The sequence below is a fragment of the Rousettus aegyptiacus genome, unplaced genomic scaffold (genome assembly GCF_014176215.1).
Source record: "Rousettus aegyptiacus isolate mRouAeg1 unplaced genomic scaffold, mRouAeg1.p scaffold_m13_p_8, whole genome shotgun sequence".
Classification (NCBI taxonomy): Eukaryota; Metazoa; Chordata; class Mammalia; order Chiroptera; family Pteropodidae; genus Rousettus; species Rousettus aegyptiacus.
The window spans coordinates 26,321,679-26,346,946 of record NW_023416311.1 but is presented as its reverse complement, the minus strand read 5'-3'; the positions used below and the strand labels follow the sequence as shown (position 1 = coordinate 26,346,946).

The following is a 25,268-nucleotide window of genomic DNA, read 5'->3' as shown; positions in this document are numbered from 1 at the left end:
GGAGAGGGTGCCGCCACCAGTGACAGTTTTGCTCCAAATCTAGACGTCCCAGCTGAGGACGCTGAGGAGGCTGAGACCCCAGATAGCGTGGGCTATGTCCACTCCAGCAGGGCTGGGAAGGGCCTTTGAGTGGCTCTGGGCACCACACCTGTGTCAAGCCCTATGTTGCCCCATTTCAGCTTCACTCCCAGCATTTTGTAGATGAGCCAACTAAGACCCTGAGACAGCAACTTTCCCAGCGTTTCTGCCCACCAGCAGCAGAGATCGTGCCCGACACTGCTGCCAGAGGGCTGGCAGAGGATGCTGAGAAGATGACAAAAGTCAAATCTCATATAAAGGGACAGCAGCATGATCATTGCCTTGTGACAGGGCCCAGGGGTTCTTGAGCTTCCAGTTCCCCTTATACTTTTAAATTAGAATTTAGCATTCAAGTAAAAAGTTGTCAGGAGTTCCAAGTACAGGACACCTTGTCGTAAACAGAGCTCTGCCTATGTCATGCCTTGAGGTTCCTTCTTCCAGGGACTGACCGTACTCTGCCAAGATCTTGGGCAGAGAGAAAAGAAAGAGCCCCAGGTTAGCTGTGTGCACATGGCCTGACTGGCTCCTCAGGGCAAAGGAGTCGAACCTGGGATGGGACTTGGACTTCCATAGTGGGGCAGGTTTGGAGCTGCTGTAGTTCCACAGAGCATGGGGAACAGGCCTCAGGATGGTCCCCTGTCCTCAGTCACGGACCTCGGGCTGAGGAATGGGCGGTGACCTCAGAAAGATCTGTCTTGATTTCCACACACATGGGGCCTGGGTCTGGACCCACATTCTTTCCAGATTCAGAGATTTAACTCTAGAGACAATTAGATATTTTGTCTTGTGTAGTAAATATGGGAATTTCTTGTAAGAAATATTTTAGTGTGTGCCTCCTTTTCCCTTCAGTGTATGTAAGTAAAGATCTAGAGGGCTTAGTCACTCATAACAAGCTAAGACTAAAAGAGGCCTTGGGATGTATGAGAAGAGGTGCAGGTTGATAGCGGTGACTGCCTGCTCAGCTCTGTGCTGCCCTGATCCCCAGTGTTAGGCTCTGGCAAACTGCAACCCCAGAGGACAGCCAGCTTGCACAGGAGGCCGGAAGCTTCTGCAGGAAGAAGCAGTAAGGAGCCAGTTGATGTTTGCCATACAGATTTTTTTTCTTAATCTTTTCTTTTTCGGCATCTGGGTTTATTATTTAAAAGAAGCGTTGGAGAGAAAGGAAGCAGCATTTCTCGAAGACCCTCTGGAAGCCAGCCCTGGGCATGCTTTGCCCACATTGCCCATGGCAGCCAAAACTTGTTTTATGGGTGGGAACTGAGGCTGCAGTCTTGCTCCTGGGTGTTGATGGAAATGTTCCCAGGACCAACCTCTGCAGGCATTTCAGGGGAGACATCTGTTTAATGTAAGATGTTTTCAACTGAGGGAGGAATAGGAGGTGTTCACGCAGAAACCGCACAAGCAGCCTTGGGGGTGTTGGGAGCGGAGGGGGTGTCCTCTATTGTCAGGGGGGTTAGACCAAGGACATCTGTGCTTTCTGCCACAGGTCCCAGAAAGTCAACTTGTGTAGGAATGGGGTGTGCTTGCTGGGCTGTCTGGGGCTGGGGGCAGAGAAGGGAGGTGAGCGTCCCCTTTACAGGCCTCTTCTTTCAGATGATTGAGTCGAACGACATTTCAGGAGAGAAGATCAGGATGAAGGAAACTGTGGAGGGTGAGTGGCCACTGGGCAAGCGGGATGCTTCGGGAAAACAGGCTGGCTGGTTGGTTTTGCCTTCGGGCTGGGTCCCACTTGGTTTTGCATCATCTGCCAGTTAGTGAAAGGTGCCTCCTGTGTGCACAAGCCCTTCAGCCCCCAGGTGAGGAGGTTTATTGAGTGTCAGGCATTGCGTAAATACCTTGTTATTTGTTTGGTTTTACTTTATTTTTAAAAGAGGTATAAACTACAAATGGTTCACAGGGCATAAGGTGAAGGGTCCCCTATTCCCAGTTCCCTTCTCAAAGGCACAATGTTGGCCAACTTTTGTTCCTATACAGAGGTAGTTGATGCACAAACAAGCAAAGAGGTAACAGATGGTGTCATACCTTCCGCTCAGTTCGGCCCTTTGCTTTTTTCCATTTAATAATGTATCTTGGAGACTCTTCCTTATCATTACATTCTTTTCCATGGTGCAGAATATTCCATTTTGTGGAGCCACCATCATGTATTTAGTCATTTCCTACTAATAGATTGTAGGTTGTCTTTGACTGTTACAAACATTGCTATGGTAAATTACCTTCTCCTCCATTGGGCTCAACTAATTTTAACTCCGGCCAGCTGTGATTGAAAGTGTGCTTCCTCACAAGTCTCAGAAATGACATTTCATCAAACTCCGTGATTGGCTCTTTCCACCATCTTTCTATGCCGCCATAATGGTGCGCATGAACATCCTGGCCGATGCACTCCAGAGCATCAACAATGCTGAAAAGAGAGGCAAACGCCAGGTTCTTATTAGGCCATGCTCCAAAGTCATCGTCTGGTTTCTAACTGTGGTGAAGAAGCATGGTTACATTGGCGAATTGGAAATAATTGATGATCACAGAGCTGGGAAAATTGTCATGAACCTCACAGGCAGGTTAAACAAGTGTGGAGTGATCAGCCCTGGATTCAATGTGTGATTTGAAGATCTAGAAAAATGGCAGAACAGCCTGTTCCCATCCTGTCAGTTTGGTTTCATTGTACTGACAACTTCAGCAGGCATCATGGACCATGAAGAAACAAGACGAAAACACACAGGAGGGAAAATCCTGGGATTCTTTTCCTAGGGATGTAATATATACGTTCACATAAAATGCCTCAATGGGGAAAAAAAAACAAAAACAAAAAATGAAACTCTGAGATTGATCCCTGCCAGTCTGAATGGTGAAAGATGTTGTTACCTGATGTAATTTCAACTCACCTTTTGCTCATTATAAATGAAGCTCCATTTCCATTTCTTCTTGTATCTTTTGACCATTTTTTCCCTATTAGGTATTGATCTTGTTAATTTTTAGAAACTCTATATACGACATTGCAAATATTTTTCCCATTTGTGGTTTGTCTTTTGACTTTTATAGTGGTGTTTGCCATGCAGTTTTTTTTTTTCTTTTTTTGGCTTCTGGGTTTATTACTTTAAAATGTATCCCATGGTTTCTTCTAGTACTTCTTAGTTCCATATTCTATTTAAATCTCTAATTCATGTAGAATTCATCTTTCTATATGGTGTGAGGTAAGGATCCATTTTTTTTCCCCCTAAAAGAGTACTTACTTGTCCCAACACCATGTTTGAAAAACTTATTTCCTTTTCTCTACTGATTTGAATTCCCTTATGTAACTGACTCTGTTTCTGGACTTTCTGTTTCTTTCCAATGACCTTTCTGTCTGTTTATATGCCAATTCTATAATGTTTTAATTATTCAAGCTTGTTTGTTTTTTAATTACTCGTAATCCTAGTCTTTCCTATTTCACTTTTTCAAAATTCTCTTGGCCTTTTTTATTTTTTTGATTAAGGCAAAATTAACATAACATAATTAACCAATTTAAAGTAAACATTCACTGCATTTAGTACATTTACAATGTTTCGCCGCCACCACCTCTATGTAGTTCCAAAACATTTTCATCATTCTAAAAGAAACCTCATACCCATTCTCAGTCACTCTCTATTCTCCCCCTCCCTCCTGCCACCAACAACCACAAATCTGCTTTCTGTTTATATGGATTTGCCTATTCTGGGTATTTCATATAAATAGAAGCATGGACTATGTGGCCTTTGATGTCTGGCTTATTTCACATAGCATAATATGTTCATCCATGTTGTAGCACATGTCAGTGCTTCATTCCTGTTTTTGGCTGAGTAATATTCCATGATATGCATATACCACATTTTGTTTATCCATCCACCTATTGATGGACATTTGGGCTGTTCCCACATTTTGGCTATTATGAATAATGTTGCTAAAAACATGCATATACAGACACCTGTTTTTTGGGGTGTATACCTAGAGTAGAATTGCTAGGTCACATGCTAATTCTGTGTTTAACACTGAAAAAGTTTTGCCATACTCTCTTGGCTATTCTTCTTTATTTTTCTAAGAGATTTTAGAATCAGCTTATGTAGTTCTACAGACATTAAAATCTTGTTTGTATTTTTATTAGTATTACATGAAATTTATTAATTAACTTATGGAAAGTTGTGATGTTTCTAGTACTTTCCATGCATTATCTTTTTTATAACTGTTCCATGCATTATCTTTTTTATAACTGTTCTGAGGCTAAATGCACATGACCAGGTGACATGGGCACCATTATTATTATCCATATTTTGCTCGAGGAAATGAACTCTGAGAGTTAAATTGCCTGAGACCACACGGTATCGGAGCCTCTGAATCAGAGTGGGCTACCCAGTGAGAGGGGTGGTGACCATTGAACCACAGCATTGAACCTGGAGTACCGATGGCTCCTTATCTCTCCTTTCTCTCCTAGGCCTGCAGGACAAGCTGAACAAGAGGGACAAAGAGGTGACAGCCTTGACGTCGCAGACCGAGATGCTCAGGGCCCAAGTAAGTGGTAAGTTTCCCTGTTGGAGGGCAGGTGCGGGGCCTTCGCGTGCCAGTGGAGTGTGGAGTGAGTTGGCGCTGGGTCAGGGTGCCTTCCTGCACTCTGCCTAGAGGAGAAAGTGGCCTGGGTCAGTTCGCCTACACCAGACTTCCACCCTTGGTCTGTAGTATAATTGGGGTCCCCAGCCAGTTTCTCTCACCAGAAGCTGAAATCCATAAGAACTTTTTGGTTTTTCGGAGGCCACTTTGATACAGTGTATCGTCTCCAACCCGTGGAGGAAATGCCCGGATTTTAGAACTGAGGGGGAAGAGCGCCAGTGAAAGCAGAGAGCAAGGCCCGGGGGAAGTGAGGACAGAGGGGGAGCCTGAGGAGAGCCAGGGGTCTGGGATTTGTGATTTGGTGACAAACTGGCCCTGCTTCTTTTCCGCCAGAGTGCCAGTGGTGGTGTCCGTGAGACAGCCCCCATCCTGAGAAATGGTTCCCACCCCCGGTTCTCTCCAGTTCCCATCACGTTCACGTGGCATGATTGGTCCCAACAAAGGTCCATTGACCTCAGGTTCTCTCTAGGCAGCAGTGTAATGCCAGATCCTATCTTGGGAAGAGTGGGCTGCTCGCCGCCACAGGCCTGGGCTGCTGTGCTTGGGAGTCCTGGTCTGCTTGTCGTGGCTTTTCTCTTGGCCTCTAGCTGCCTGGCTTTGCAGGATGAGAAAAACTCATTCAGTAGATGTGTCACTGTGACCGCCCCCCACCCCCACCCCGGGAAAACCAGCTCTCTGCCCGGGTGAGGCAGATAGATTCCCACGGTAATCCTGACTCTCTCCCTCCTTCCTGCTGGCTGACCCTCAGCACTGGAGAGCAAGTGCAAGTTGGGAGAGAAGAAGGTAGATGCCCTCCAGAAGGAGAAGAGGCGCTTGGAGGCAGAGCTGGAGACCGTGTCCCGGAAGACTCACGATGCCTCAGGCCAGCTGGTCCTCATCAGCCAGGAGCTGCTCAGGAAGGAGCGGTGAGTCAGCCATGGGCTGTGTGCTCAGACCTGCCCGACCCCACCACCCAGCTGTCCTCCCTCTGACCCAGACTCTTAACTCCACTTGACATTAGCCAGTCTTCTCCAGAGTTAGGCAAGGACGGACTGGGTGGGACAGGTGGCCAACATCACCAGTGATAACCATATTCTCCTCTGCTATGCTCAGATGAAGCTTCAGAATCCTTCTTAACACAGGTCTCCAAGCAGAGCTTATAGGAAAGATTAATGCTTTCCAAACTTCTTGGTCCCAGGGACCCCTTTTAAACTCTTCAAAATTATTGAGCTTTCCCAGAGAGCTTTTGTTTATTTATTTTTACCATATTTGAAATTAAAATTGAGGAATTTAAAGGTATTTATGAATCCATTTAAAAATAATAAACCAATTGCTTGTAACATAAATGACATGCTTTTGATGAAAAGTAGCTGTTTTCCAAAACGAAAAATATTTAGTGAGAGGAGTGGCATTGTTTGACATTTTGTAAATTTTTTGATCATTAGGCTTTATGGAAGACAGCTGGATTCTCATATCTTCTGCATATTCAGTCTTTGTAATGTGTTGTTTTGGTTAACTCTATCGTGAAAATCTGCCCTTACACAGAGCTATATAGCTAGAGAAGAGCATATTTTTTAAAAAAATAACAATCTTATTTGAGGTTTTCTAATGAACTGTAAAACCCATCAATAGAGTCAAGACATGAGAAGAGTGTACTTTAATATCCTTTTCAAATAATTAATATGCCACATGGCCCCAGGAAAAAATTCTTGTATGATCATGAGGAATGACAGTGAAAATACTTTTACTATTATTGTGAAAGTAGTTTTGACCCATGGACCCCCTGAAAAGGTGTTGGCGACCCCTGAGGGTTCTTTGTACCACACTGTGAGAGTTGCTGGATTCCAGTCCATAGACATGGTTTGTGTGACCCATATGAGGCTTAAAAAATAGATTACCACTTAAAAATCAGAAAATTTCACATAAAATCTAGATTTTTCCAGATTCCCTTAAAATATTAGGTCTGACAACACCAGGCTGATTTCCCGTATGTAACAACCAGCCATTGCTGGTGAGTACCTGTAAGCATTTGAGGTTCAAGCTCTGATTTAAAGGAATCTTGTTGAAGCACAAGCATGTTTTATAAAGGAAATTATCTTTCCTTCTCTTCCCTCCTGTAAGTCTGTTGTTCAAAATGGGAGTTTCTATGCTAGATTTGCCTCAAATCTAGCACCTCTCTAGAAAATTTGGCCTCACCCAAGAAGGAGATAAACAGGTGCAACTGAGCAACATTCCTTCCCAGCATGAATTAGTGAACAGCCAGGCCTCTCCATCAAGGCTCCACTGCTGTCTTGCTCCCCACACCCTCCCCCATCCAAATCGGATATTTTATTCTGTGTTTAGCCCAATCTCACCTCCTCTGAGGAGTCTGTTGTTCTGCTATCAGCCAGCTCTTTCCTTTCTGCATCTCATCGCTCATGCATTTCTTACCTCCTTTTTGGACATTTGATGCCAGAGAATTCTATGGGGCGGGAGTCTAAAAAGGGACCCTGATCTGGATCCAGTGACCAGGTTCGTGCCTTATGCCTTAAGAAGGAATTCAAGGACAAGACAAACAACAAGCAGAAAAGCTCAAGGTCTGTTAAAGCGAAAGTACCCACTTAAGAGAGAAGTGCAGTCAGTCACGCAGTGTGTTTCCCCGAGGGCTTTCATTTTCCTTGGGGGGCGGGGTCTGGAGATGCGGTACTTGCAATGCAGATGATATTATGATGATATGATTAGCTGAAGCTGAACAAAGGGCAAAGGAAAGACTGCAGAGCCTTATCCTGGAGGGGAGGGGCTGTCGCATATCCATCCTGCCTCCTGGTTTTGGCCAGTCTCCTGTGTCACCTGGAGAAGTAAGAGGCAGCCCAAGGCCATCTATCCTGTCTCTAGGCCTTGACTTGTTTCTCACACCCACTCACTCCCTTGGAGTTAAAACAGGGAGAGGGTTGAGTAAGGGACTAAGGAAAAATTCCCGAGCCGCCTCCCAGAGAGGAGCAGGAAACATCCCTAGGCTGGCTATCCTGCCTCCATTTCAGTAAGTCCAGTCCATTCTTCCAGGCTTAGCTCACAGCTCATCTCTTGCTTGAAGCCTTTCTTGATTGAAATAGGCCATCATGAACTATTCCATGCTCCTGAGGTGCTTAAGATGGGAGTGGGATATCAGGTAGGAATGTGTTGGCAGATTAAATAAAGAGATTGATTTTATTCACACAACAGGAAATCTGGGAGTAGCTATGGTTGGCAGTTGGTTCAGTGGCTCAAAGTATCAGTCCTAACACCTTTGTGGCTCTCTTGGTGACTCCGTCATGGTTACAAGGTGGCTGCTGAGGCTAGTCATCACATTCATAGCAGGAAGGAGGAAGAGAGGGAAAGGGGCAGTACCAGCACACTTTCGCTTTGTTCTCAACTACCCATGGCCACCCAGGAAGAGTGTTTTCTTCTCTTCTGTAGCAGATGCAAGCAAGGGAAAAGGCTTAATGGAGTACGTCCTAATCTCTTTTCCTGCACTGATGGCAGACATTGCTAATTAACCACCGCACTCTTCTGCAGAGCCCCGATGTGGCCTCAAAGTCATTCTCATCAGCTCCTGTTGATTAATAAGAGTCGACATGGGAAATACAACTTATTTGATATCAGCTATTTAAAATGCCTTGCTACATAAGCTCTCTTGGATGAATATTTTGTTTTGCTTTTTGCTTATATTTTTAGTTAAACAAATACTCTCTTTAAAAAAAAAAAAAAATTTTAGAAACATTCTAGGAAAGGCTGAGTCCTCTTGCCTGTCTGTCCCTAAGTCCTGGGCTGTGGTCGAATGGTTTCATGTTTTGTGTTTCCACTCTGGCTCCTGCTGGTGCAGATGATGTTTTAATAGCCAGTGTCCCATCGGAGAGGCCAGTCTCTAGGCACTTAGCAAATGGCTGGAGTGTGGAAGCAGGGGCCAGAGCTGACAGTGGCTCCCCTGTGGCCCCCATCCCCCACCCCATCCAGGAGCCTGAATGAATTGCGGGTATTGTTACTGGAGGCCAATCGCCACTCCCCAGGGCCTGAGAGAGACCTGAGCCGGGAGGTCCACAAGGCTGAGTGGCGGATCAAGGAGCAGAAACTCAAAGATGACATCCGTGGCCTGCGTGAAAAGCTAACAGGGCTGGTACGTGAGGGAAGGGTTGTTCTGGGGACAGGGGAGTGCCAGAGTGGGGCTGGGACTGCCCTGCTATCAGGCCATGCAGAGTAGTAACCTCCTAGAGCCTCCCCAGGAACAGCCAAGCCACAGAGAGAGTTCAAACCCCCTAGGGTCAGCAACGCAGCTGGTGGAGGGGCCCTGGGTGCTGCTTTTGTAGACATTGTCGTTGGCTAGTGCAAAGGGAGACTTCCTGAGCCTGACCTTTCCAGAGGTAAGATGGGCTACTGCAGGGTGTTGAGTTCCCCATCCAGGGAAGTAATCAACCAGAAAGCAGCACCTTGTTCAGGGTCCCGCTGTGGGGATTCACATATGACTGTCAGGAAAGAGGAGGCATGTTCATGTGGGAATGAGGCAGATGTGTCTCTGGGGACCATGGTCTGTGTCCTGAGGCAGCTGTGTCCTGTTGGGTAGGGCAGGAGGGGTAGAGGGGGCACTATGGGAGAGAGTCAGATGCCTGGAGTGTAAGAGGTGATGAGGCTGTTGGCCGGGGGTGAAGAGGAGGGACCCACATAAGACAGTGTGAAGAGAGTGGAAGGAAAGAAGGGAGGAGCCTGGATTTTGGGACTTGGAGGGTGTGAAGCATCTGACAGAGCGTGGGAATTCAGGGGCAGGGCAAATGCTTCAGTGGGGACCCTCAGGGGAGGAGGGAGGACTGAGGGATGTCCCCTGATGCTCAGGACCCGCCCAGAGATGAGGGGGAGCCAGAGAGCTTCCTGCCTAGAAGAGAGGCCACCGTCCCCTGACACACACACGCGCGTGCGCACACACACAGGTCCACTCCCACTCCCACACTCTTCCTCCCTTTGGCTGCTTCCAGGACAGAGAGAAGTCCCTGTCGGATCAGAGGCGCTACTCTCTCATTGACCCATCCTCCACGCCTGAGCTCTTGCGACTGCAGCACCAGCTGATGAGCACGGAGGACGCACTGCGGGACGCACTGGACCAGGCTCAGCAGGTGGAGAAGCTCATGGAGGCCATGAGGAGCTGTCCTGACAAGTCTCCGGTGAGCCATGGGTCAGGGCTGGGCTAACCAGGTGGCGAGCCAGGAGGCAGTGTCCCTGTGGAACATGGTCCTGTCCTGGGAACACTGGTCTGAAGAGGAGAGACACAGGCATGCCCTCTGGGAACCAAGGGGAGCATGGATTTATCATGAGGATCTCAGACTTAGGGGAGAGATGCAACCCTGCTCTGGGAGCCTTGGTTTTCCGGGGTCTCGGGACCCCATCCAGAAGAGCTCTGGTCAGAGTTTGGAGCCTGAGATGATTCTGTCTGGAAGACCTTGCCATCTAGTGGAAAAATCAGGAACTGCTGCCTGATGAACCTCACTCAGCGTCTGCCCATGACTCTTACAGGCCATCAGCAATTCCGGTTCTGCAAACGGCATCCACCAGCAAGACAGGGCCCACAAACAAGAGGTAAGGGGCACCCTGGCCCCTGGGAGACACCCTGGCACTCCCACGGCTCTCCTATATAGGCAGAAAAAAATGCCAAAAAGTCACCAAAAATACAAAGATGCATTGTGCAAAGGCTTTACAATAGGGTCTCTCACAGAGGAACTGGTGCAGTCAACTTTGATTCAGGATTCATCCTGATTTTTAAACTTTGTTTCCCTTTAAAAAAAAAAAAGGAAGAAACTTAATTATAAAGTAATACATGCTTTTTGGGAAACTTTTAGAAATATATATATACACACACACACACACACAAACATACACATATACATATGTATACACATTCATATATACATATATACATATATATGTGTGTGTGTGTATATATATATATATACACACACATATACATATATATATTGGAAAATACCAGTAGCTCCCTACTCAGAGATGAACAAGATTAATGTTTTTAATTGATCTCCTTCCCGAACTTTCCTAAGCATGTGTGTGTGTGTGTGTGTGTGTGTGTGTGTGTGTGTATACATATACAGGTACAGTCAATTCTCATTATTCACAGATTCCATATTTGCAAACTTTCCTACTCACTAAAATTTACTTGTAACCCCAAAATCAATATTTGCAGCAATTTTATGGTCATTCATGGACATGTGCAGAGCAGAGAAAAATTTAGTTGCTAGACCCACATGTTCCCAGCTGAGGGGTGACAAGGCTGTGCTCTGACTTCTTGTTTCATTCTATAGACGTATCCTTTTTGTAGTCTATTTAGTGCCACATTTTTCATATTTTTGTGTTTTTTCTTGGGGATTTCTGTTGTTTAAAATGACTCCTAAGTGCAGTGCTAAAGTGCTATCTAGTGTCCTAAGTACAAGAAGACAGCTATATGCCTTACGAGGAAACTCTACGTGTTAAATAAGCCTCTTTTGGGCATGAGTTGTACAATAAGCCTTCACTCATCATTGTCGATAGGTTTTTGGAAGCTGCAACTCTAAACAAAATGACATACAACAAACCAGTTTTACCATTGGCTCATTGATATAAGCAAGAGTTAATTTCTTACATCATATTTCTGGTCACAAAAACATCACTGAACTTCTAAATAAAGACCCCAAACACTTCTAATATTAAACATTGAAATAAGTGTGAGCTATGTATACATTTAAGAAGATGAATAAAAACAAACGAGCTAATTATTTTCCAACCCTCTCACTCCAGATCAGGGTTGAGAGTGGCCAGAGTTTCTCCCAGCAGCTCAGGGTGCAAGGCAGGACCCGCCCTGGACAGGACACCATTCCATCACGGCACCATTCACACCCACACTCACTCAGACTACGACAATGTAGACATGCCAGTGAACCTCATGTGCACATCTTTGGAATGTGGGACAAAAGCAGAGTGCCCAGAGAGCACCCGTGCAGACAGGGGAGGTCATGGGAATGCCGCAGAGACCCTGTGGCCCTGACTGGGAATTGATTTTTTTTTCTCATCAATATTATAATGAAGCAATATTATTCAAGGACCTTCTATACCATTGGCTTTTAGTTCGTTGTTAATGAGTCAACAATATATATTAACTAAGGTGTCTTTACACAGACTCATGTATAAAACGTGGTTATGTGTCAGTTAGTTGATGAAAACATCATGATTAGAGGCTCATAGGAACCTAACCCTGTATTTCCCCCAGGAGCCGTGGCAGTATTCACTAATTCAGCATTGGTGGTGACTTTACAGAACATAACTACTGTGAATAATGAGAAGCTGTTTTATGTATATATGTATGTATGTATGTGTGTGTGTGTATACATTAGCTTTTTATTTGGAAATAATTTCAAAATTACAAAAAAGTTGCAAGAATGCAAATAGTCTCTAGAACTTCATATACCTTTTCCCTTCTAACATGGTAACATTTTATCCTTTCCCTCAGCACTGGAAACATTTTTCCCCATCTGCTTATCTTTTACTCTTTATATGAAGATATTTGTGTAATACCTATAATTTTTTTTCTCAGCCATTTGAGTATGATTGCATGTGTCATGGCCCTTAACACTTGAGTCTATATCTCCTGATGTAAAGGACATACTTTTACATAACCACAGAACAGTTATCTATCTAAGCAACTGTAACACTGACACAAGATTTACATCCACTGACACAAGATTTACATCCAATCTACTCTCCATACTCATTTTCTTCAGCTGACCTAGGAGCATCTTCCATCTTTTTCCCCTCAATACGGGATTCAGTCGAAGGATGAGTTAGCTTATTGCATTGTTATGTCTCTTTAGTCTCCTGTAATCTGAAACATTTTCTTAATTTCTCTTTAAGTTCCATGACACTGGAATTTTTGAAATATAGTCTCCACTCCTTTTTTTAAATAGAAGAGCCCTCATTTTGAGTCTGTCTGATGGGTTCTCATAATCGAAGCCAGGTTCTACATCTCAGGCCGGAGCACTTCATCAATATTGTGTCCTTTTCCTGGCATCCCAGCTGGGGGCATGACATCCATCTGCCCTTTGTTCCTGATGTGGATTTGGATCACTTGCTCAAACAAGGAGTTACGTGATTTCTCCACTGTATAGTTATTGGTTTTTTCCTGATGAGTAGTCTGTGGAGAGAGACTTTGAGACTGATACCCCGCTCTTCACTGAATCCCCACCCCACCTCCAATGTAACCTCCGTGGATGACTCTTGCCTGAGCCAGCCTTCACTGTGATGGTTGCAAAGCAGCACATACATCATTTTAATAGAATAGGTCACATACTCTATGTTCAATTTCACCTTCTGTTTTTTTCACTGAATATTTTAAGCATAAGCATTTCTTTCTTTCTTAAGCAATCTCCGTAAATTCTATGTTTTATAAAATTGTGGGTGTAAAATTGGTTTTCTAGAATTTTGGGGGCCTGAAGGGTGCCTGTGACTCTCATGATTATCATGTCTTTGCTTCAACTATTACGTTTTAAGGGGGTGCCTAGTGGCCCCCACCTTTACTGGCCTTCACTGACTGTGCTATAGGCACCCACCTGGGGCTTAGGTGCCAGCCTGATTAGGTCATAAGAGCCTAGCTCTGCCTCTGTCTCTAGTTTGCTGTGTGACCTTGGGCAGGTGAGGCTGGAGTGGGGGAAGGAACTCATCTTTCCGACCCAGAGAGTGGAACCCCTGACCACAGGGGCTCACCTAAAGACAGAAGAATCTTGGCCACAGAATCTGCCAAGGGCCAGGCCTGTGGGTGAGGGGCTAAAGGAGAGATGGGGTGGGGAGAGGAGGGTACCCTACATCCGACCTGCAAGCAGCGTTGAGGCACAGAGCTGTTCAGAGGACTGACGGGGTTGTCTGCAGAGTAGCCACCTGTGCTAGCCACCCTGGGAGCTGATATTGGTACCTTATGTGGCTTTGTCCTCCCAGCAATCCTAGGAGGCACATGGGGTCATCCAATTTTATAGTCATGAAAACCAAGGACTGGAGTCTTACCTCCCATTTTCATTTTCTTAGTTCCAGTCTCTACACAGGCACTCATGGCTCTTTATAAACCCGCCTGCTCTTGCCTCTTCTCCTCAACTTCCTCTAAACAGCTCCCACCCACCTCCTGTCTTACCATGCCTCAAGCACACAGCAAAGAGACTTTTCCTGCCCCAGGGCCTCTGCCAATGCTGTCCCCTCTACCCGGCACGTGTGGTCTCTCCTCCCCCAGCCCTCCCTCACCCCCTTTTTTACCTGACCCACTCTGCCACTTCTGTCGACACTTGCTGATCAAGCCCTTGCTCTCCCCAGGACAAGCACTGACCCTGAGGAACGCCTTGCAACAGCCCGGTCGGCACCAGAGCCCCTCCGCTCTGCCCCAGCGGCGCCCCGCTCCAGGCAGGGGCCAGGACTGTCGCTTTGGAGATGAGAACAGTGTTTGTAACAGTAACATACCCTCCGCCGTGGACAATCCCCCACCCTGACCCCCCACTGGACCAGGAGGCTTCCTCAAGCACGACCTTCCACAGAAAGTGGCACAGCCCTGGACTGGCCCCCGGGACCTTCAGCCTGGACACCCCGGCAGTTTCTGGAGCTTGTGTGGGAATGCTGAGGCAATCCAGCCAGGCCCTTCTCCCCAGAAGCATCTTGGCCCCTGGTCGTGTCTCTGGCCTCCCTTTCTTCCCCTCCTTCTCCTTGGTCCCCCTCAGACCCCAGAGAGCCATCATCCCAGGAAAGCGTCAGAGGAGGTCCGGCTTCTCCTTTCAGGCACCAAGGTGGGCAGTCCAGTCCTCAGGAGCCAGGTGGGGACCCCCTTTTCTCCACTTCCAGGCCACGGCAGCCCTAAAGGCTGCTTGTCCCCACATCCTGAGTCTCCTTCAAGCAGTAGTACAAGTTCCCTTCAGCCTGTCTGCCCAGTGAGGTCCCAGGTTCAAGGTGTTGGAGGGCAAGGCCCTTTTCCCCCAACACACACACACACACACACACACACACACACACACAACTTCAAGCTGCTGGCCAGAGGGTGGTCACCAAGGCCAGGAGCCACAGTATTAGGAAAGTTTGGAAGCCCCTCTCCCCCTGCGCCCCCACCCTCACTGCCCTGGCTTGCAGCTGGAGCAGGGGGCTGCAGGGCTACCCAGAACAGGGCTTCAGGCGTGTTTTGACTGGTCAGTAATACAGTGTCCCCGGGGCTGACTAGATGTTCCATAACTGGGCCTCCCACCTGCAGGCGCGCCCGTGTAGGCCCTGATGTCTACACCCACTGACCCTTGGCATATGCACACTCAGGGGTCATGTGTGCACACGTGGTCATGCGGGTGAGGTGTTTGTTGTCAGCCACACTCAGGCCATGTGGATGCACACGCTCGGATTCCAGGACTGAGCCCCAGCCCTCGCAGGGCTGTGCCTGCACACACCACAAACACCCCTGCAATGTGGCACATACACACCCAGGTACATGTGGGTGAGTGTTCCGAGATGTGTGTCCCAGGCACACACATCAGAATGCACAGGTACCAACAGCCCCTTTCAGTCTTACCAGGCACTTACCTGCCCAGAGCTTTTTAAGCCTTGTCTCCTGTAGCCAGGAAAAGAACCTAAGGGAGGTTGTTGGCAAGAAAATCTAACCGTCTTAACCGTCTTTCCCTCTTTCTCTCAAGATCTGCTGAGTTTCCCCAGGCTTGTGAATGGTGGGAAAAGTCGGCTTTGGCCCAGCAACGCCCGCCTCTAGAGCTGGAGGGCCTGCAGGTTACTGCCTTATGCCGCAGCACTATGCAGAGGGCCTACCCCGACTCCCCCAGCTCAGGGAGTTTTCCCTTGGGGCCCTCCCCTGCCTGGGGCTGTAGGGGAAAGCCTGGTGGCTCATCCTGGTGTTCCCGAGGTGCGTCAGGACAGGAATGCAGTCCATGACACAGCCCAGGTAGCCTCTGAGGGCTCCCAGGTACAGGGGCGTGGTGCCCATCCTGCGGGCAGCCAGTTAAGTCTCATCGGCCCACTTCCCTCTCCCCACTGGCTTTCGGTAGCTCTCGCATGCAGTTTTAACATCATGTAGAAGCGATGCTTTACCGGCCTAACCCAGAGTCAAATACTATTTCCAGCAAAATCAGGCAGCTCGCCCACCCACAGGAGGCACTGATTAGTTTACCAACAGCCAAAGGGCCACACTGGGAAGAGCTGAGTACCCTCTCCCTATGGGCTTGCAAGTGACAGGTGTCAACGAAGCAATTTCCCAGTGAGCATCTCTGCCTGCCCAGTGTGGACTCAGCCATGCCCCCTCCCCAAGCCTTCCCCTCTCCCTTCCCCTCCCCCAAGTGGAATTGTTGAAGTGTGGCGAGTCTGTGCTCGAGACAATAAAGTTTGTGACTGAGGTCCAGGACCCCTGCAGTCGTCTGCTCCTCTGTCGGAGTCCTGAGCTCCCCGAACCTCTCCCGGATTGTGGACATCTTGGTGCCAGAGCTTGGCCTGGGGGGCTTCCAGCTAATTTGGCTCAGGTATGAGTGGCTGATGAGGGCCTCAGAGGGCCTGGCATTGAAGAAGTCCGGGGCTGAGCTGCCTTGTTTAGATTTGAATTTGAGTCTTGAAAGAATCTTGTTTGCTGCAGCTCTTTGAGAGGGGCAAGGGTTTGGATTTGGGTGTTAGAGTTATAAATGGGCCCAAAAGAAAAATCTTGATAGGCAAAATAGTGCCGGATCAGCTAACACAAGTTTGTTGAGTTAGATGAGAACGCTTACACCTTTGGCGAGCTAATTCTATCTCCTGCAGCAAGCTGTCGATAGATCAAATGAACAGCCAGCGTTTGCAAGCTTTGTGGATTATTTTACAGGCTTAGCAGTTGAGGTTGTCTCCCTGGGAGACTGAGGCTCTCCAGGCTAAGAGCTGAATGTGTCTGGAAGCGTCAAGCCCTTTCTCAGGAGCTGCATTGCCACAGTCCTGGAGGAAGCGGCCGGACTGCCCGAGGGGGCCAGGAGTTGAAGGAGAGGGCTGTGTGTGCAGGTGTGGACAGGCTGTGTGTGCGAGTGTAGATAGGGTGAAGGGAACCCACAAAGGACTCTGCAGAGCCACTGCCACCCTGAAGGGACAATGCAAAGGGGCTGTGACAAACCGGGCAAAAGCTGCAGCTGTGGAGAGGACCCAGCAAGCCGTGTGGCCCAGCAGGGAAGGAGCTGGAGGAGTGAATGTGCCTGCCTCTCCTCCCGCCCTCCGCCTGCCACCCCTCCCATCACCCTGCCAATTCGCTGAACCAGCCCAAAGCCAAGGCAAGGGGGCCTGTTGGAAGGCGAGAGGCCAGCCCCTGGGCACAGCCAGGATGGAGGGCTGCAGAGTGGGTTGGGGGTGGGGAAAAATGGAAAGCAATCAACACAACATTCATCAAGAGACAGATTTTGGTAAATTTAAACAGTGCCCTATTCTCTGGGCTTCTGCTGCGTAAAATATAAATGGTCTCTGTCCTTCCAGAACTCTCTTACTAGCCCAGCATTTGAAATTCAAAGAGCTGCTACAAACAAGTTTCTTTCCTCCTAAGACTTAACAAACACCACCGTGACCCATGGTTTCTCTTCATTTCACCTGAGGTTTATTTAGCCCAATCACCCGAGTTGATGACACTAAATGTGTCACCGTCCCCTGGCTAAAATGTTTTCGCAACCAGTTTAACCTTCACTGGAAACTCCACAGCACGGAATGCTGTCAGAAAAGAGCGAGGCCCCCACTCACTCGTCGGGGTAACCCTGGCTGCTGTGAAGGAGAGGGTGCTGGGTGGGGGAGGAAGGAGGGAGGGAGCAGGCAGGGACTGTCATGGGGAGAATGGGGGGCTGGCCTCTCGGGTGAAATCTGGAGACAAGGCTCCAGCACAAGGCTTACCTTATCTACTGTCACCAAAGCTAAGAGGGCCTGAAATGAGGTCAGATGGCAAAGGACTTAACTCTCACAAAAGGAGCTTCCTGAGGCCTTGTCTGCTCAGGGCATGGCATCCAGGAGGTATAGGGCAGAAGGAAGACACCTGAAAGGACTTAAGGCCTCCTGGGGGCAGGGAGAGTGTTGTTGCACTAGGTGGACATGATAGACTATTACCCAGAGCTGACCTCAGGGGCTCCCAGCCTGAAGGCAGGAGGCTCCAGGCAGTGGATGTGGGGGGCTTCAGGGAGGTGTGTGCAAAGCTGAAGGCCCAGAGGGTAGCCTTGACCTTCATAGCCACAACCCTGGAGGTGAGAGGAGTCATCTCTGACAGGACCCCCCTGGAAAGGGCACAGGCACTGCACACTCTTGGGGTCCAGCCCAGCCAACCACTCTCTGGCCGTGCGGGCCATGCCCATTGCTCAACTTCCCTGTGCCCCAGGGTTCTCATCTGCGAAATGGAGAAAATAAAACAGATCCTGTGCACGGCGGGGTCTAAATGAGGCCCCAGAGAAGCCCTTAGACTAAAGGCTCCACCTGGTTGTTTCTTCAACTCTCCCAGCCTAGCAGGGAAGTTGCCCCTTCTCCATCTGCAGGAGAGCATCTGTGGGTCCCTGGGAGCCCCCACCTCAGTTTGGTGGGCCCCTCGATGGTCCAGGTTGAGAGACAGCAGATTGCTCACGTGATGTGGGAGGAGTTCCGAGAGCTCAGTGCGGCTGCTCAGGTGGCCCGCAGGCATCCCTGCATGGATGCTCCAGGAGCCAATGGGCAGGCCTCCCGCTGGGCGGGATCTGGCTTATGGTAGGAGGGGGCCAGCTGGTGAGAGGGGGTTGGGAGCCAGCCACTCCAGACAGAGGGCATCCCCATACCCCTCTTACACTGACTTTTCTAACTTTTAAATTTTTGAATAATTCCAGACTTTAAATAACTGCAAAAATAGTAGAATTCCCATACACCTGTCAACAGTGACCCTCTTGCACAACCACAGTTCAATGATCCCAATTAGAAAACCGACATTGGCAGGATACTATTGACAAAAGTACAGACTTATTTGGATTTCACCGGTGTTTCCTCTAATGTCTCTTTTCTGTTGCGGAATCCCATTAAGGATCCATGTGGCCCATATTCATCATGTCTTCTTAATCTCCTCCAATCTGTAACAGTTTCTCAGAGTTTCCTGGCACACTTGAGGAGCACCGAAATTATTTTGTCAAATGCCCCTCGGTTCGGCTTGTCTGGTGTTTTCTCATGACTGGATTGAGCACAGAAGTGATGGGCCCTCTCAGTGCACCGTATCAGAGGCATCCGACTCGATGTCTGTGATGATCATCTGACTAAGGAGATGTGCACGAAAAAGAGGAATGTGACAGTGGAGTCTCCTGGCACACAGCACCAGCATTCTCCACCTTCTCGCTACTTTTTCCCTTAGTAATTCATAACTAGTTGGGGGGAGATACTCTGAGATTATGCAAATATCCATTTTCTCCTTAAACTTTCACCACTGATTTTCACATCCATTAGTGAATCTCGCCTGAGGCAATTTTTGCTGTGATATTCTAATAGTGATTTTCTAGTTCCCTCATTCTGTCTCCATTGATTAACTGGAATACTTCTGTAAGGAAGAGTTGTCTCTTCTCCCCCGTTTATTTAACCAGTTATTTATTTCACTATAGACTCATGGATATTTATTTTATGCTTTGGATTATTATCCAATATTATATTTACTTTTTTGTTCAAGTTGTGTGAGTTTTGGTCATTGGGGGCCCTTTCAGTTGGCTCTCCTATCTCTTCGACACGCCCCGGCCTTTTGCTTTTTTAAGTACTTCCTTACTTTTTGGTACTACAGTGTTCTCCAAACTCATCTTGTATTTTCCCTGCCATGGCCCTGGAATCAGTCACTGAGATATGAACCTAAAACACAAGTAACCAAAGGGATAAAATAGACGAATTGGATTTTAACAAAATTTAAAACTTTTCTGCATCAAGGGGTACTCACCAAATGTGAGAAAACATTTGTAAATCTTATCTCTGATAAGGGTTGCATCTAGAATATATAAGGAACACTTTCAACTCAACAATAAAAAGGCAAATAACTCAATTAAAAAATAGGCAAAGGATCTGAATACACATCTTTCCAGAGAAGACACACAGATGTCCAATAGCACATGAAAAGATGCTTGACTTCGTTAGTCATTAGGAAAACGCAAATCAAACCTCACTGAGTTACCACTTCACACCTACTAGAATGGCTAAAAAAAAGAAAGACATTAACAAGTGTTGAGAAGGAGGTGGAGAAATTGGAACTCCTACATTGCTGGTAGGAATGTAAATGATCCAGTCACTTTGGAAAACAGTTTGGCGATTCCTTAAAATGTTAAATAAAGGATTGCCGTGGGAGAATTCGAGATCTTGCTCTCCAGCATATGTCATTGGTTTCACTCAAATAAAATCTTATAAAAATTAAAATAATAATAAAAAAGAATTTCCATTATAAACCAGCCATTCCATTCCTAGGTATATCCCCAGTATAAGTTAAAATATATTCGCACAAACATTTGTATAAATATGTTCATAACAGGATTATTTATAATAGCTAAAAAGTAAAAACAACACAAATGTCCATCAATGGATGGACAAAATAATAAATCCACACAATGAATGTTATTCAGCCATAGAAAAGAATGAAGTACTAATATATGCTCCAACTTGGATAAACCTCCAAATGCTATGCTAAGTGAAAGAAGCCAGAGAGACACAAAAGGTCACATATCAGGATTCCATTTATAGGAAATGTCCAGAAGAGATAAATCCATAGAGACAGGAAGCAGGTCGCTGGTTGCCAGAGTCTGAGGGGAAGGGGACATGGGGAGGAACAGCTCAATGGATACGAGGTTTACTTAGAATTTATGAAAATGTTTTGAAACAAGATAGAGGTGGTGGTTTCACAACTTTGGGAATGTGCTGAATATTTCTTTAAAATGATTAATTTGATGTTATGTTCACTTCGATAAGTTTTTTTTTAAGAAAAAAAATTTTACATTATGATAATTGCCACGTACCAGTAAGATTGTGGAAAGACTGTGATTTGTCAGTATTCATGCCAAACTGTATTAGGAATCTGTGAAATAATGGTGTGTCCATATGTTCATTTGTTCCGATAATGTCTGAGAAAAAATCAGTTGATGCAACTTAACATGTTAACAGAAGAAGGAAGGGAAAATGCCAAAAATCATTTCAGCAACTGCACTAGACTTGGGGTGAGGGGAGGGCTGAGCAGATAGTAAATTAATCTTTTTTTTTTTCATTTTTAATTGTGGTAAAAATCACATAACATAGAATTTAACATCTTAACTATTTTAAAGTATACAATTCAGTAGTGTTAACTATATTCACATAGTTTTGCAACAGATCTCTAGAATGTTTTCATTTTGCAAAACTGAAACTCTGCATCCATTAAACACTACCTCTTTATCCCTCACCTCTCCCCTGGCACCCACCTTCTACTTTCTGTATCTGTAAGTTTAACTACATTAGATATGTCATATAAGTGAAATCATACCGTATTTGTCCATTTGTGACTGACTTCTTTCACTTAGCATAATGTCCTCAAGGTCCATCTACATTGTCACAAATGGCAGGATTTTCTTCCTTTTTTAATGCTGAATAATATTCCATCATGTGTATATATACTATGTTTTCTTTTTTCATTTGCTACTACCTATCATTTTCTTTTTTTGGCTTTTATTAAGATATAATTTACAAATAAAAAGTTATATACATATATTTAAGATGTGCATTAGATGTTTTTATACATGTATATGTCATGAAATGCGTACCATGATCAAGCAAATTAAACATATCAAAGTTACCACTTTTCGTGTAGTGAGAATATTTAAGATCTACTCTCTTAGCAAATGTCAGGCATACAATACAGTACTATTAATTATAGTCCTTGTGCTATACATTAGAATCTGTTTGATGTCACTTGATTTAGAAGTTACAAGGGATGATAATTATTTTGCAATATGCACATATATGAAATAGTCATGTTGTATACCTTAAACTTACACAATATTATGTGTCAATTATATCTCAATAAAGCTGAGGGGGGTAAATGACACAATGTTTTTTTCAGGAAAACAATTTTAATAAAAAATAAATTTGAAAAACGTTATGACGGAGTCAAATGCAGAACCAGGGAGTTATGGGAGCTGGTGCTCAGCTTACTTGGCCTGGCTTTGTGCCCATGACCACCAGCCCGCCATAGTGTCCTGGCCATCCATGGGCAGCAGAGAGGGCCACCAAGCCAGACTCCGGCAAGGAGCAGTGCTGTGAGCTGGAGGCGCTGGCGTCCACCCTCCCTGCCTCTGTCTAGCTCCAGGCCTGCTCTCGTTCTCTCCCTCATGCTGTAGGATGTGAGGGAGATGGGTAAAGAAGGCTTCGACAGTGTCATTACCAGGAAATCCCCCTAGCTTCACCATTACTCTGACATCTGAGGCTGGAGAAAAGGATGAAGCCATCTAGACTACATTCAAGTTCACTACATTCACATGCAGTGAAAAATACCCAAAATAATTCCCCCTTGATGTAGTATTCTCTAGAAGAGAATCTAAAAATCAAGGATGTCTCTGACATTTTAAAATTAGCACTATGGGCAAAAGAAACCCTTGGCATGGTCATGATCTTAACTTCATTGTCTGCCTTGCAAGAAAAATTAAATGAAATCGTAGATCAAATAAAAACTAGAAGGAAAAAAAAAGACAAGATATGCAACGGAAAAACAGGAGTCACAAAGCAATTGTTCCGTGGTGTTCTGTTACAATTAACAATTGCTTAAGTTGGAAGGTCAAGTTTGACACAAGACTCTTGGAAATTAAAAAGAAATCAGTGGAAAAAGAACAAGAAGAAAAAAATCATGAAGTAGGAAACAGTAATTTGAAACAGATCGTGATCTTCATGCATCTGATATCCAGTCGCAGGAGATGCTGCAAACACGTGGAGGCTGATGAGGCTTCGTGCCAGGAAATGGGTGACTTGGAGCAGGAGGATTAGGAGGATGGTCTGGGCTACAATCAATGGCCCGTTCCCACCTGCAGGCATGGTATCTGAGGCTACCCCAAAAGCGTTTTGATTTTTTATGTTCTTTTTTCTATGAAAAATAATTTTCAGAAGGATATTCTTTTGATAACTTTCATCATTAAATGTAATAAGCTGACCTTAAAATCTCGAATAGAAGAAAGAAGTAATAAGGGCTTTTTGGTTTTCAGGTGGAGAAACTACAGTGCAGCCTTTGCCAACTTTCCAATACGATAACCATATTTATTAGTTTCGGGTATACACCATGATTGGCTCTATGTATATATCGTGAAACGATCATTACAACAAGTCTAATTAACACCCATCACCACACATAGTCACAGTTTTTGTCTTGTGATGAGAACTTTTAAAATCTATTCTCTTAGATGCAATACAGCGTGATGACTGTAGTCATCACGCTGTGCATTACAACCCATGACTTATTTATTTTGTTCCTGGGAGTCTGTACCTTCTGACTCCTTTCACCCATTTTGCCCACCCTCCACGCCCTGACTCCGGCAACCACCAATCCGTTCTCTGTATCTATCTATGGTTTGGTGTTGTTTTGTTCAGTTTCCACATATAAGTGAGATAATACGGTATTTGACTTTATCCATTCTCCTCTTGATGCACAACAGAGTTAGAAATATTGTATGCTATACCCATGAAGACACAGGAAAAGTGGAAGGTTCATAATAACACCATACAATAAGATGGACAGACCACCTGACACCAGGGGAGGTCTGACGACAGTAAGCAAGCCTCTGTGTCCCATGACCCAGACCTCAGGGAACTTCACGTGTGCTGGGGAGTGGGGCCAACACCAGGGCTGCCCCAAGGGAGGTGCGGGGATGGGATGCCAAGCAGAGGCACACATGAAGGGTCACGCTGAGGAACGCGGCTCCCAACCACACTCCAAATGGGAATCGAAAACTGGACCACAGGAGTGAGCAAACAGAGCCCTCACTCTGAGCTATTCCCAGACCAGAGAGTCAGGAAAGAGGGGGTAAAAAAAACTCAGCAGTATAGGACCTAGAAAAAAACTGCAGGAAAAATGAAAGAGAATGCATTGGGAGACTAGGAGCAGAAAAACAAACCTCTGAAAACAATTTACCTCAGAATTCAGAAGAATTACAAATGTGCTCCTGAAGACACATGAGATGTCTCTTTCTGACAACACAGCAGGCGAAACTTTGTTTTTTTAAAAAAAATTCCTCTCGATAGAACTTCTCCTGATGTGATTTTCCAGTTAAAATATAACACGTGTGCTTTTAAAGCATATGCTGAGCTTGCAGGAAAGTACAGGAAATCCCCAAGGGCTGAAAACCAAGATCTGGAAACCCAGAGTGGTAAGCCGATTGGTGAGCTGCAGCTACCCGGAGCATTTGCTCATGTCGGAAGCCCAAAGGCTGGGGATTTCACGGCCACCAGGCGCTCAGAAGACAAGGCTTTGCAGGGTGGGAAACCGAAACCAAGATGCCCACCAGAAGTCAAAAACTACACAGCTACAACCTGCCCTGGCAAAGGGAGGCGACAAGAAAACTTGAATGTCTTGGCCGAGGGAAAAAAAAAATCACAGACTTTCCAACAACCCAAGCCTCATGAGAGAGTGGAGTTTGAATTTATGCCACTGAGGTAATTTAGGAACTACTAAGCCAGCAGACGACTTTGAAGTGGTCCTGCTACAGAGCGCCTGGCAGAAGCCAGAGCGAGCCGCTCTGATGGAATGTGCCGGCACCCAGGCCCCCAGAGCTCCCACTGAATGGAAGCTCACACTCCAAAATTTAACCATATGCAAAGTGAAAGCCAACAAAAGCCAAGAGAAAAAGAAGTTCAGATGCTGGAATTGCTTTATCTTTAAGTTTTAAAGAAATAAGATTGAATTAAAAACGGGAGCAAGGAGCTTGACAGTATCAAGGAAGAAAAAAAAAAAAAAAGACCAGACTAGTTTGATAAGATCTAATTAGAGCTTCTAAAATGAAAAATCTCATCGCCGAACTTAAAATTCAGTAGATATTTAAAACAAAATATTAAATAAAGCTGATAGGGAATTGGAAAACTAGAAATAGGTCTGAAGAGATTACCAGAAGTGGAAAATGGAAAAAGACTGGTTAAGATTCACAAAGGAGCCTACCTAGGCCAAACGCCTGGAATCGTGCCTGGCATAGTGCTCAATAAATATTTACTGAGTAAATAAGAGACAGAGAATAAAAGAAAGGCTAATATGTGCCTCACTGGGTTCTAAAAGAAAATAGAATTGAAGAGAGGCATTACTTAAAGAGGAAACAGCTGAGAAATTTCCAGAATGGACAAAATATATAAATATGAAATATAAAGAATCACGATCATCATAAATAAAAATAGTCCGCATTTAGTCACATTTTATTACATTTGCAGAACACCAATGACAAAGATCCAAGCAGGACTCACAGGGTGTAGTCAGAACAGCAACTTTATCTTTGTCTCCCTATTTGTCATGAAACCTATTCAAGTGGGGGTGCTCTTGCCCCTGTTCCTGCATGAGACTTGGGCGGGCCCCTCTGCCTCAGTCGACATTCAAAGGTAAGAGAGCACAAAGGTCATTTTGATTGCAAGCATAG

The 25,268-nt window shown here is 45.8% G+C and overlaps 1 protein-coding gene and 2 pseudogenes across 4 annotated transcripts in view; all 3 read left to right on the top strand.

The window, feature by feature from the left end:
- Positions 1 to 16,075, top strand: part of CLIP2 (CAP-Gly domain containing linker protein 2) — a 77,523-nt gene extending 61,448 nt beyond the window's left edge. For 3 of the 4 annotated variants that reach the window (XM_016130341.2, XM_016130344.2, XM_036225599.1), the window contains 7 exons: positions 1,672 to 1,729; positions 4,517 to 4,600; positions 5,438 to 5,594; positions 8,641 to 8,800; positions 9,651 to 9,836; positions 10,186 to 10,248; positions 14,011 to 16,075. In XM_016130341.2, the coding sequence (XP_015985827.2) occupies positions 1,672 to 1,729; positions 4,517 to 4,600; positions 5,438 to 5,594; positions 8,641 to 8,800; positions 9,651 to 9,836; positions 10,186 to 10,248; positions 14,011 to 14,022 (720 nt within the window). In that variant the 3' untranslated portion in view covers positions 14,023 to 16,075. The remainder of the gene's footprint in view (positions 1 to 1,671; positions 1,730 to 4,516; positions 4,601 to 5,437; positions 5,595 to 8,640; positions 8,801 to 9,650; positions 9,837 to 10,185; positions 10,249 to 14,010) is intronic. The other variant, XM_016130342.2, reaches the window with a different exon arrangement.
- On the top strand, positions 1,736 to 4,510 carry LOC107502805 (annotated as a pseudogene).
- Positions 16,076 to 18,241: 2,166 nt separating the features above from the next.
- On the top strand, positions 18,242 to 22,701 carry LOC107502733 (annotated as a pseudogene).
- Positions 22,702 to 25,268: the final 2,567 nt, after the last annotated feature.